Source organism: Typopeltis vanoorti, chromosome 4, assembly GCF_054136105.1.
Source record: "Typopeltis vanoorti isolate ZY-2024b chromosome 4, IOZ_Tvanoo_1.0, whole genome shotgun sequence".
In the NCBI taxonomy this organism is placed as follows: domain Eukaryota; kingdom Metazoa; phylum Arthropoda; class Arachnida; order Uropygi; family Thelyphonidae; genus Typopeltis; species Typopeltis vanoorti.
Window position 1 is genome coordinate 118,374,302 of NC_143552.1, and position 12,876 is coordinate 118,387,177.

Consider the following 12,876-nt stretch of genomic DNA (forward strand, 5'->3'; position numbering starts at 1 on the left):
ATACATTTCTTCATCACCACCCTCCACATTCCCAGGCCTAGAGCAACATCCAGCTAAATGTCTTCCTCTCAACTTCCACATTACACTACCCTGCCTCATAACCATTACCACTATTTTCCCCTTTCATGGCTACCTTGACTTTCATAGCATTAGAGAACTAGTGCAGCTGGTGAATTCCCTGTATCATCTTTTTTACTAATATTGCAGTAGTTAGTTACTAACTAGCAATAAGTTCAGTATGAGAGAGGACATCAAAGGGTTGTTGGAAGAGCAAGAGTGAACAGTGAGAAAGTGAAATAATAACTTAAAGTCTTTGTCTTTGAATAATCTTTAAACTTAATCTTTGAGTTTCTTATTCGGTTTTAAAACTATGTGGGATTTAATATCACCTTAATTTAAGTAATGTTTTCATTGCCGAAATGAAGCTTATTAGCTCTTTATATTTAAGTAACTTAATGGTTGCACCTGTTTGGATAACTCGTTCACAGAGTATATAAGTTCTTTTCGCTATACACTTTGGTATTAGGTCTAGCTACTCACTGATGAAGCCTCAAAAAAGGCTGAAACCGGTCTGGGTAGTGACCTCTCTCCATAATGTAATAACAGCATACATTTCCTAGGAAATGTGTTTTTACATTATGGAAAATACCTAAGAATAGCAATCTGAACTTCCCCTACCTTTGCAACGAGTTGCCCTGTATTGTACTACGTACTAGGATCACTTGCATTTGCTAACGCTAGTTGTTGCCGATACTTTACTATATTAGGCAAGAAACTCTCTGATTCCAATCTTTGAGTTTCTTATTCGGTTTTAAAACTATGTGGGATTTAATATCCCCTTAATTTAAGTAATGTTTTCATTGCCGAAATGAAGCTTATTAGCTCTTTATATTTAAGTAACTTAATGGTTGCACCTGTTTGGATAACTCGTTCGCAGAGTATATAAGTTCTTTTCGCTATACACTTTGGTATTAGGTCTAGCTACTCACTGATGAAGCCTCAAAAAAGGCTGAAACCGGTGTGGGTAGTGACCTCCCTCCATAATGTAATAACAGCATACATTTCCTAGGAAATGTGTTTTTACATTATGGAAAATACCTAAGAATAGCGATCTGAACTTCCCTCACCTTTGCAACGAGTTGCCCGGTATTGTACTACGTACTAGGATCACTGGCATTTGCTAACGCTAGTGTCGCCGATACTTTATAGTTTACTATATTCGGCAAGAAACTCTCTGATTCCAATCTTTGAGTTTCTTATTCGGTTTTAAAACTATGTGGGATTTAATATCCCCTTAATTTAAGTAAGTGAAATAATAAGCATTTTACCTCAATATGATAAAAATGAATTAAGAAGAAGGGCTATGATGGCAAACTATTCTATGCGTAGGCTGTGTAGAAGCAGTGGATGTGAGTTTTTGGATATGTGGAGTGAGTTTTAGGGAAGATTAGGCTTGTATAAGAGGGACAGCCTACAACTGAATGCATTTCATATCAGGAATCTTGAAAAACTAATAACTGGAATGAGACCTAACACAGAAAGAGTCAGGGAAACTAAATGATAATTGGAGGAATGGTGAGAATATGAATGTAAGAGCGATGATATTATATAATTGTGCTAATGATGGGAATGGGCATTATCATGGAAATAATTAAAAGGAGGGAATGATTTCAACTTTCTGTTCCTCTGGTTCAGACCCATTAAGCATGTGCAAAGATTTCTATGTGTATAAGGAACTAGAGAAGAACTGCGATCTGCAAATTGTCCAACTGCATCATGCAGACTGCAAGACAAGGGTATACAAAAGGACATGCAGGTAGATTACAAGAGTGGCCTGAAAGGTTCTTGGCCAAACAATGAAAAAATGAATTTATAATTTCAAAATTATTTTTATTTTTGAACATAATCTCCCTTAAGACTAATACATTTATTCCAATGATGCTCCAGCACCATTATCCCCCCTGTAGTGGTTCTCAGTAAGATCTGCAAAATACCCCTCTACAGCTGCACTCACCTCTTGATTTGAAGAAAAATGCTGACCAGCAAGGAAGAGTTTTAGTTTTGGGAAGAGATAAAAGTCAGAGGGAGCCAAATCTGGTGAATAGGGTGGATGTTCCAACAATTCATAGTGCAGATCCCTTAATTTTCCCATTGCTAAAACACTTTTTGGGCAGGTGCATTGTCCTGATGAAAGATGATTTTTTTCTTCTGCAAACTGGGTCTTTTCTCACAATTTTTTTTCTCTAGTCTGGTTAAAAGATCAGAATAATATTCCTCAGTTATTGTTTTACCCTTTTCAAGATAATTAATAAACAAAATGCCTTTAGCATCCCAAAACACCGATGCCATGCCCTTTCCTTGATGGAACCGACTTTGTCTTCTTTGGCACTGAACAACCAGCTTCTGTCCACTGTTTTGACTGCTGTTTGAATTCTGGTGTGTAATGGTGAATCCAAGTCTCGTCCATAGTAATAAATCGATGCACAAAATCAGTTTTATTCTTGTTAAAATGCTCCAAGCACTGTTCAGAGATTTTCATGCAAGTGCGTTTTTGATCTGCTGTGAGCAAGTGCAGCACCCATCTTGTGCAAAGCTTTTTTATTTGCAATTCTTCATGCAAAATATATCCTACGCGTTCTTTTGAAATGCCTATAGTTTCAACAATTTCATGCACCTTGACCTGCCAGTCATCCAATGCCATATCGTGCACTTGAGCAATGATTTCTGGTGTTGTTACACTTTTTGGATGTCCTTCACATGGATCATCTTCAAGGCTGGTACGGCCACGTTTAAACTCGGTAGCCCATTTCTCAATTGTCGAAAATGAAGGAGAAGAGTACCCATAAACTTTTATGAACTTTGAATGAATTTCTTTTGGTGTTAAACCTTCTTTTACAAAGAATTTTATAACTGCACGATACTCAGTTTTATCCATTTCAAGGGATACAGACAACGCTTTTGCTTCAGACAGCTGTATAAAACACTACTTGATAGAATGACTTGCAATTTCACTTGGATGCTTTATGACAGATGTACCAACTTAGAAAAAAAAAAAAATCTTGCTGATAGTGTTGCAATCTATGGTAGAGGCTGAGAACTTTTCAGACCAGCCTCGTGTTGTGTCTATACACAAATGCTAGGAGTATCAGAAACAAAGGGGTAGTTTGTTGCCTTGGTCAATGGGACCTTAGATTGCAGGCATTAGTGAGACCTGGTTATCAGAATCAGACACACTAACTGTTGAGTGTAAAGAGTGCAGTATTTTTAGGAAGGATAGACAGGATAGGAGAGGAGGGGGTAGAATCCAGTTAGTATTGAAACCTATGATTGTACTACTAGTAACAGTATTTCATGTGGCACTGAATTTGAAGCCATCTGGTGTGAGGTAGAATCGAAAAAGATCAGTTACATACTGGGATGTTGTTACACCTGGTGGATCAGTTGCTAATGAAGAAGAAATGCATCATCAAATAGAGACAATGGTCATGAAAAGAGTAATCATAATGATAGTTTTAATTATCCAAATATTGCTTGGGTAGCAGTAATATGTGACAGAAGGAACTCAAGGTCAAAGAATATTAGATTTGATTATAGTGTCAGAGGGTGTTTCAGTTAAAGATGTAACTATTCTTCCTCTTGTTGTTAACAGTGATCATGCGGTACTCACTTGGGAAGTGACTAAGTTTATGAATGTTCCATTCAGAAAAGGTTACATGCTGTGAACTACAAAGCAGGAAATTATGATCAACTGAGGAGTATATACTGAGTTCAGGGGAATGGTTTCAGTTACTGGATGAGATGAATATTGACAACGCATGGGAAGCATTTAAAAAATGCTTAAATGATGCAATATCAGAATGTGTCCCAAGAGTTTGAAGAATAAATAGGGTAGGAGTCAAATGGATGTGTAATCTTATTCAGCAGGAGATTCATAAGAAAACAATGATGTGGAAGGAATACCGTGTACATAAGGATGATGTCCATTATGAAAATTATAAGCAGCAGGCTAGAAGAGTCACAACTGTTGTACAGTAAGCTAATCTGAGTATGAAAAGAAACTGGCTTTGCAAGTTAAAGACACTCCTAAAGAATTCTGTTGATATGCTGCAACTAAAAGAAAGAATGAATATGTAAGAATAACTCTTCTGAATGGAGATAGTGTGAGAGTGACAAATGCAGAAGAGGTTGTTCAAATAATGAGTGCCCATTTTGCTAAAAGCCATCAACCTGGTGTATGCAGCATTAAGTTCACTGTTGCAGACTGCACACAAGATAGGAGACAAGAGCTGTTGCACAAACTGAATAACAGTTCAGCAGTAGGGACTAATGGGATATCAGCATGGGTACTAAAAGGCTATTCAGCTGAACTGGCTATTCCTTTGACCAGGTTATTAATTTGAGTCTCAGAACAGGGAAGATTCTGCAGGAATGGAAAGAATGTATGGTAATCCCATTGCACAGGAGTGGGCACAGTTTCTGGAATTGGTTAGCTTTCCTTGGCTAAATGTTATAGGTATTAGCAAGACATGGCTGACAGAAGTTTTAGGTATAGAATGTGAAGGCTATATAGAGCAAATATTTGTCCTGATATATATATATCAGGACAAATAGAGCAAACACGAGTTGAGATTGGGAAGGGTGGTATTACTGATGATAACAGATGAATTGCAGCTAAAAAACACTCTAGAAGTTCAATAGGGAATCAGTGAAATAGAAAGCAACACATTTGAGGTCATCTCGTGTGAGACATAGGCTAGCAGGACAAAATATGTAGTTAGTTGCTGTCATAGACCAGGGAGTGTGAAGGATTATGTGAATGGTTATGCATCAGCAAATAAACTCAGAGGAGGGGCAGATAATTATCATGAGGGACTTCAACTATGGAGTTGTAAATAAAGACAGCAATTCACTTTTAGATCCTAATCATGCCACTTGTAGGTTGTGATTTCCCACACCTAACCATTCCCAATTGCCTTTGTGACCACCTAACCTATCTATCTCTTCAGACTCACATACATCCTATTTCCATATACACATTTACCTACTTTCAACATCTACTCTTCTTATACTATGTTTCCCTGTCTACCCTGACTATCACATTTCCCTTACCCATCTTGCATTCTCGTTCTATCATCATCATCACTCACAGTGCTTTTATTCTTCTATTCAGTAACTTCAGTCTCACCAGTTCAGCTCTACTGTCTTTTGCTTCACTTCTCTGCTTCTTCCACACTCTTCCTCACATCACTCATTCCTCCTTGCAGCAGTAGTCTCTCAAACTGACTCACACCAAATCTGTTCAAATGCATCCTGTCACTTTTGTACATTTACATCTTTCCTTCAAATACATCCCACACATTCACAAATTCCACTACCTTCTCCTCACACAACTCTGCCAATGTCCCATTCTCGATACCTGCTCTTCATCTTAACTCACCATTATCATATCTAAGCTACACTGACCATCCTTCCAACCACACTGTTATCTTTCACTCTCCTCAACAATCTGTTGATATCCATTCTTACGTGGCCTTTATGTCCTTACAAGTCATTCCAACACCCACCAGCTATCTTATTCATCTGCTTCTCTTATCTAATGCATCAGAGGTGTGGTAAATCTCTCATTTACCACACCTCTCATAGTGGAATTTCCATACATTGCTATTTTCGAGTCATTTGTCACCTCTTTTTCACTGTTTTCCTTTGTTCTAACCTTTTGTACTACTCGTCCATTCTTTTTCACCAAACTTCTCATCTCACTATGCATATTTTTCATTTCGCTTCTCATTCTGATTGATTCAGTTTTCAAGTCTTTCATCCGGCGTTACACTATCTATCAGTTTATCATTTGTTTCTTTAATTTTCTCATTCCAACATTCCTTTGCTTCCACAGTTCCCATCGCTTCTGTTCCATGATTTATGCAATCATTTACTCCTGTAGTTGCTTCTGTTCTGTGATTCATGATATGAGCAGATGGTCATTTGCTCCATCAATTATGCACTCTTTGATTCCATCATCAGCCAATTTTGAATTTACCGATAACTTGTAGTCCAACAGAATATCACACTTTAGACATATCCATGCCCTCTCTTGTCTCCTGTTCAGTCTCTCCACAAACACACTCTTCACATTCTGCCAGGTATACAGTACATTCCCTACAATGTATACAATGCAATGTATACATTGCATTCACTACAGTATACATTGCATTCGGGAATGTACCATTGCCGAAAAGTCCATGGCATTAATTACATTTGATTTTTGTGCAGCCCAATTTTCCTGAATTCCTGATCTTGTTTGTACCACCATTTTGTTGTCATTCATTACAAGCTACAAAAATAGTAAAAATAAAAACCTGTTTCAAACACAAATCTCCAGAATCACTCATTTATGACAAACTATAAAAATTAAACAAACCTCCAAAACTCAAGTCTAAATCACTACTTTTTTCGATAAAAATAAAATTTAGCTTTTCAGCAGCAACGTTTACCGACCTATCACTCGTGGCTGATAATTTCTGATCCTCTTTAAAGACATCACAAACAGATTCAATACTTTCTTGTGCTGTCCGTGGGTGTTCAGATTTCTCATCAATATGCACAGATCCAGTTCTTTTAAATTTATTCACAATTTAAATACTTGTGTTTTGTTTAAAAATAGACATATAGAAAACCCTTGCTTAATGCGATTCATTAATCCATCAATTAATCATGCTAAGCGAAAGCGCGTTAAGCGAATACAATAAACAATAGGAATAATTATAATTCATCCATCAGTTGCCGTAAATTTTGAAAAACAATTTACAGTATAAACTATATTAGAGGATAAAATCATCAAAGTTAATAAAAATCAATTGCTTAAATTTTTATTTAATGTCCAACCATTTGATTGAGCTACTTTTTTACAAAAACGTTAAGTAAAGATGGTTGAATCCTGCTCGACTTTTTTCATCTTGTCATGTAATTTGCAATAGCTGGCAATCGCTTTATCAAAAATTCAGCGAAGCTTCATTCCATATCAGGATCAGCATCAAACAAAATTTCATTATTTGAAAGTTTATTTTTCACTTGGTTAGACTATAATAAATTTAGTTTAATCCTTTATCCAAGTGCGAGCAAGCAAAGGTTGCGCCTGAAAATATCTTCAGGACTGGGGTAAGGTAGTTCAACATCGGGCTACTGGCAGCAAAGGTGGAGCAAGCTAACATCACTCCTATCTCAGTATCTCCCATAATGCAAAACGCATCTCCTTGCGGATATGTATAATGTTATGCATTAAGGGAAGGGCAACTACCCAGACTAGTTTGGGTAGTTGCCCTTCCCTATAGGAGTTGCCAAACGGTGTGCCACCTTTTTTTTATTAAAATACTCTGGATTTAGAGAAAGATGTTGAAAGTTTATTTTTCACTTGGTTAGACTATAATAAATTTAGTTTAATCCTTTATCCAAGTGCGAGCAAACAAAGTTTGCACCTAAAAATATCTTCAGGACTGGGGTAAGGTAGTACTACACTGGGAAACTCACAGCAAAGGTGGAGCAAGCTAACATCACTCCTATCTCAGTATCTCCCATAATGCAAAACACATCTCCTTGCAGATATGTATAATGTTATGCATTAAGGAGATACTGAAATAGGAGTGATGTTAGCTTGCTCCACCTTTGCTGCTAGTTGTCCGGTGTTGTACTACCTTACACTAGTCCTGAAGATATTTTCAGGGGAAAACTTTGTTTGCTCGCACTTGGATAAAGGATTAAACTAAATTTATTATAATTTCATTAGCATACTCAATGTGATTGAAAACTAGCTCAAGTTCTTTTGCAGTTAGCTTCTTAGTCGTAACATTCTCTCTTGTTCGCACTCCTTATCTTCTTCATATACATGCTGTTCTTCTAGTTGAAGGAGATCATTCTCGCTTAACTGTTCTGAATGAGAATCGAGAAAGTTTCTCACATCTTCATTATCCAGTTCATTAAATCCAAGTTCTTTTCCAATTGTGCTGATTTTTTCAATAATGTTAGATCTTGGATTTTACGCACAATAAACTAATATAGGCTTCAGTTTAAAGTCGCCTTCTGGATTGTCTCCTAATAAAAGCATAAGACAATCTTTAGATACTTGGTATCCTGGTTGAGATGCTTCAGTTTTAGATAGGAAAGTTTTTGTTGGCATACGCTTCCAAAAGAGATGTCATCGACGTTGAATATTTGCTGATTGTCATAATAACCCTGCTGAATTATGCTTTGCAATTCTTCAGGAAACTTGGCCACAGAATCTTTAACAGCACTGCAGATTCCCTGGTTATTCTTGTGTTATGGTCCAGCTGGATTTTTTAAAACGGCCAAACCATCCTAAACTCACAGTAAAGCTTTTACATTCCTCTTGAAATTTGGTCTCTTTTGATTTGGTAAAAATATTGAGATCTTTTGCCTGAATATGCTCTGTACTTAAGAGGTATTCTTTTTTGGTTATAATCTTCAATCCAGAGTGATAGAAGACACTCCATCTCGATCATTAAATGGCTTCTATTTCAGGTTATCTGCATGTTTAAAAAAGCAGTTTCAACTTTTCCTTGTTCTTTGTATTCTTTGCTCTTATTTAATATAGTCCAAACTGTAGACTCGTTGTATCCCAGGTCTCACACAATCACTGTATTACTAGCACCACTTTCATGTCTCTTAATGATCTCCAGCTTTTCCATTCACTGCAGATTGTCAACAAAAAATTTTCTCATAATGTAAAAAAAAATTGCACTAAACTGATTAATCACTTGTAGGAAATGGTATCATTTCACTCCTTCATACTAACTCATATCGAATTCGCATTAAGCAAGGTTTTCCTGTATAATCATATCATTAAGTTGTTTGAAAATTATTCTATTTAACCAAAATACCGTATTTTTCCATGTATAAGATGAACCCTACTTTTTTGAACCCAAAATTAAGAAATCAATATTTTAAACATAAAACAGAACACATTTGATATTTTTTAAATATTCAAAGTATATTTAGTAATTAGGTAATATTTTTAAGATACATACTAAGTAATTATGCATCACTCTCAGTTCTGGGCATAACTTGTCTACATATATGAGATCATCCTCAGTTCCATCCATGGCATTGCTGATTCCACATTTCTTGTAGGACTTCACAACCACCTCTTGCTTGACTCCATTCTATGAGTTTAGGAGCCATTTGCATACCTCAGTAATGGTTTTTTTTTTTTCACTCTTTTCTGTCGGTGTCAAATTATTACCTGCTTTTTGTTCCATTCTTCTGTCATCAGAGCTTTGAAGGGCTTGTTGATAGAAATATCTAGTGGCTGTAGCTGCCCTGTAAGTCCACCAGGAATAACTGCCAGCTATGTTGGCAAATCTGCTGCAATCCTTTTTGTCATTTCTGTTAAATGTGCTCGGAACTAATCAAACACGAGCAGAGCTGGTCTCTTCGAGAGCCCTTCAGGTCTTCTGGACCAGATCTTTGCAAACCAAATAGCCATGATTTCTTCATTCATCCAGCTGTTCTCATGAACTTTGACAAGAATGCCAAGTGGTATGTTCTCTTTAGGATACGTTTTCTTAAAAATGAGCATAGGAGGCAGTGTGTCTTTTTCATGACCACTTGTTTTGATTGCCACTGTTTTGATCCCTTTCATATCAACAGTTCTATTGGAAGGCACATTAAAATTGAGAGAGCACCTATTATAAGTTTGGCCATTTTGCTGTTTTTTACTCTTAAGGTCCTCTTCTTTTTTGGCATCTTGAGTAGTTGTCCTTCCTGTTTTCTCCACTGTCTAATCATACACTCAGTGGGAGGAGGTCCAAACTGTCTCTCTGAAGCTTTATTTCCATGTTCGTTTTCATAATTGATGACTTTTAACTTTAATTTTGAAGAATATGACAATCATTTTTTATTTTTGAGCATTTTTATGGGCTAGTGCTCAACATATTGTTAATGCATTAACTTACCCCACCAACAAGTTGCAGACATATGAATGCTTTCAGAGTTCTGATTGGTTTATTCAGAATCGGCTTTAATGACATGAATCGACAGAGTTAGCAAAGGCTGATTGGCAGAAGCCTGTTCGCAGAGACAAGGTACCGGCAGTTTCGCTATGGCAACTGGTTACCCCCCCCCCCTGTGTATAAGACGATCCCCAATTTTTGGTCTAAAAATTTTAGAAAAAAGTATCGTCTTATACACGGAAAAATATGGTAATAATAATATTATTATTGGTAACCTCTATAGAGTCAACAGACGCATTGTTGGAGGCCCACTCGACCCGCTACACGTCTATCATAATAAGCTTTGAACTACTATCCATCTTAAAAATCTACTCCTCACACCCTTCTTCACCACATCTTTACACTTCCAGGAATGGCCTCTCGTTCTTAACATCCACTCTTTTTATCATTTCTTCTGTATTAATCCATTAGAATTCCTTAACTAACTTGAAGGTTACTATCATATTTCCTCTTTTCCTCCTATCCACCAAACCTCTGTAATCTACATTCTCTCAAATGCTCTTCATAACCAACACTCAAGACTCCTGATATCACTTTGGTTATTCATCTTTGAGCCCTCCCTCGTGTTTCCACATCACAGTGAAAAGTAGGTGACCAAATCTGAGCACAATAATTCATATGTGGTCTGACCAATGCCTTATATAGAGTCACCATCACCTACTTATTGCTACATGTCAACATACTTTTTATCATAGCAGATACGATGTGCAGTCTTTGCTATTCAGCGATTTTTGGGACACCATGTGTTAGTCATCACTGTTTGTATTGAAATGTACACCATTTATGTTGTCTATTTATACTAATAAAATTATATGTTATATTTGGAAAAAATAGGATGTTTGTGAATATTTTTTTTTGTTTTGTTTTCTGAGTTTTAAAATATTTAATAAAATTTATAAATCTGATTATCAAAATATGCATTACATTGTTATTCTAAAAATAGGAACAGAAACTCTTAACTGTTGGTACAAAATGTTTAGGAGAAAAACATAGTGTGGTGCTTAAAAGGCAAAGTGAAATTTTGCAGCACTTAGAAGAATTCCTAGAAACCCTGTCTCTTAATGGTTTAAATGGTATGGAATATTTTTAAGTTTTAAAATATTATTTTAATATGCATGTATAATGTTATATATATATGATGGTATATTATATATATATATATTAGCGTACATATTTACTCGGTAGATAATGTTATGAAAAAATTAGTTTGAATGACTATAATATCAAGAATAAAAAGAATAAAGTTTAATGCTGAGATACTACTAGTTTTGTTGAACAAAGTTCAACTTCTTCAGTATCAGACAAAGAATTATGTTAAATAACAGAGATATAATAATATTACATCAACAGAACTAATATGAAAGTCTGAAGGACAGTTTAAAACAGGAATACGTGCTGGAATTCCAATTAAAGTTGACTACATGCGAGAGTTGTCACGAGAGCGCCAGTATTGGGGCAGTGGCAATGTGTGCATCAGAAAGATTGTATCTAAGACTGTTGTTTATATGGGATGAATCAAGGAATATTTCTTTAGATTCGACTATCTTCCTTTCAAGCTCATCATAACACCTATGAATGTGGCAAAGCATATTACGGTCAGACGGCTAAATCTATCCTTTTACGTATTGAGGAACACAGAAGAGACATATCCTACAATAGGATAAGGGCCAGCGCTCTCTCAAGCCACGTTCTCTTATCTATTAACTCGGATGAAGGCCTTCAACACCTCGTAGACTGGCCACAAACTTCTAATGTTCATAGGATGATGAGTTATGATGAGTTCGAAAGAAAGATAGTCGAATCTAAAGAAATATCCATTGATTCATCCCATATAAACAACAGCCTTAGTTACAATCTTTCTGACGCACACATTGCCACTGTCCAATACTGCGTTCTCATGACAACTCTCACATGTAGTCAACTTTAATTGGAATTCCAGCACGCATTCCTGTTTTAAACCATACTTCGGTCTTTTATATTAGTTCTGTTGATGTAATTTTATTATGTCTCTGTTATTTTACATAATTCTTTGTCTGATACCTGAAGAAGTTGGATTTTGTTCAATAAAACTAGTAGTATCTCAGCATTAAACTTTATTCTTTTTATTCTCGGTATTATAGTCATTCAAACTAATTTTTTCATATATACACACACGGACAAAGAAATTAGCACACCTGGAAGAAAACATGGTACAATGGCGAAACTAAGCAAATAGCTAGAGCGGAGTAGCATGCAAATGATCCAAGTTTGGTGCGATTGCGCATGCTCACACACCCTGTGGTGGTGCTGCAAGCACGAACCGGCAGCCTTATAAAGCCGGCATGTAACTGATTAAAGCGAAAAGCACCGGCCGACATAATCTGGAGTACAGAGTGACAATAAAGCTGGGTAGATGCAAGAGATGTCGATTTAAGCAACTTAAGGACTTTGACAGAGGCATGATCATCAGCCTGAAACCGGAGGGGTGGTCAGCACACATATAAGTGTTCACATGAACCGTTCTGACCATACCATCCGACTGTGTTGGGAGTTGTGGACACGTTCCAGCACTGCCACATGGTTGGATCAGGAGGACCAACGCTAGGGAGGATTGATGGATCGTGTGGCAAGCACGGAGGGATCCCACGGTGATCCAGTCCACTATACAGGCAGATGCAGGGGCTCCTGTGTGCCCACAAACCATTTCGCGATGCCTCGCGGAGACGAATCTACGATCCCAGCGCCACTTACGTGTGCTCCCATGAACACTGCAACATCACCGACTCCGTTTGCAGTGGTGCCAGACGAGAGTGACATGGAACGCCACAGACTGGTCTTCAGTAATGAGTGCCGCTTCGTCTTTGGTACAGATGAT

The 12,876-nt window shown here is 36.9% G+C and overlaps 1 protein-coding gene across 1 annotated transcript in view; it reads left to right on the forward strand.

Moving 5' to 3' along the window:
- The window catches only part of LOC150107635 (uncharacterized), a 136,723-nt gene that overhangs the window by 69,787 nt on the left and 54,060 nt on the right, over positions 1 to 12,876 (forward strand). The window contains exon 6 of the mRNA XM_090392145.1: positions 10,966 to 11,095. Within this exon, the coding sequence (XP_090248271.1) occupies positions 10,966 to 11,095 (130 nt within the window). The remainder of the gene's footprint in view (positions 1 to 10,965; positions 11,096 to 12,876) is intronic.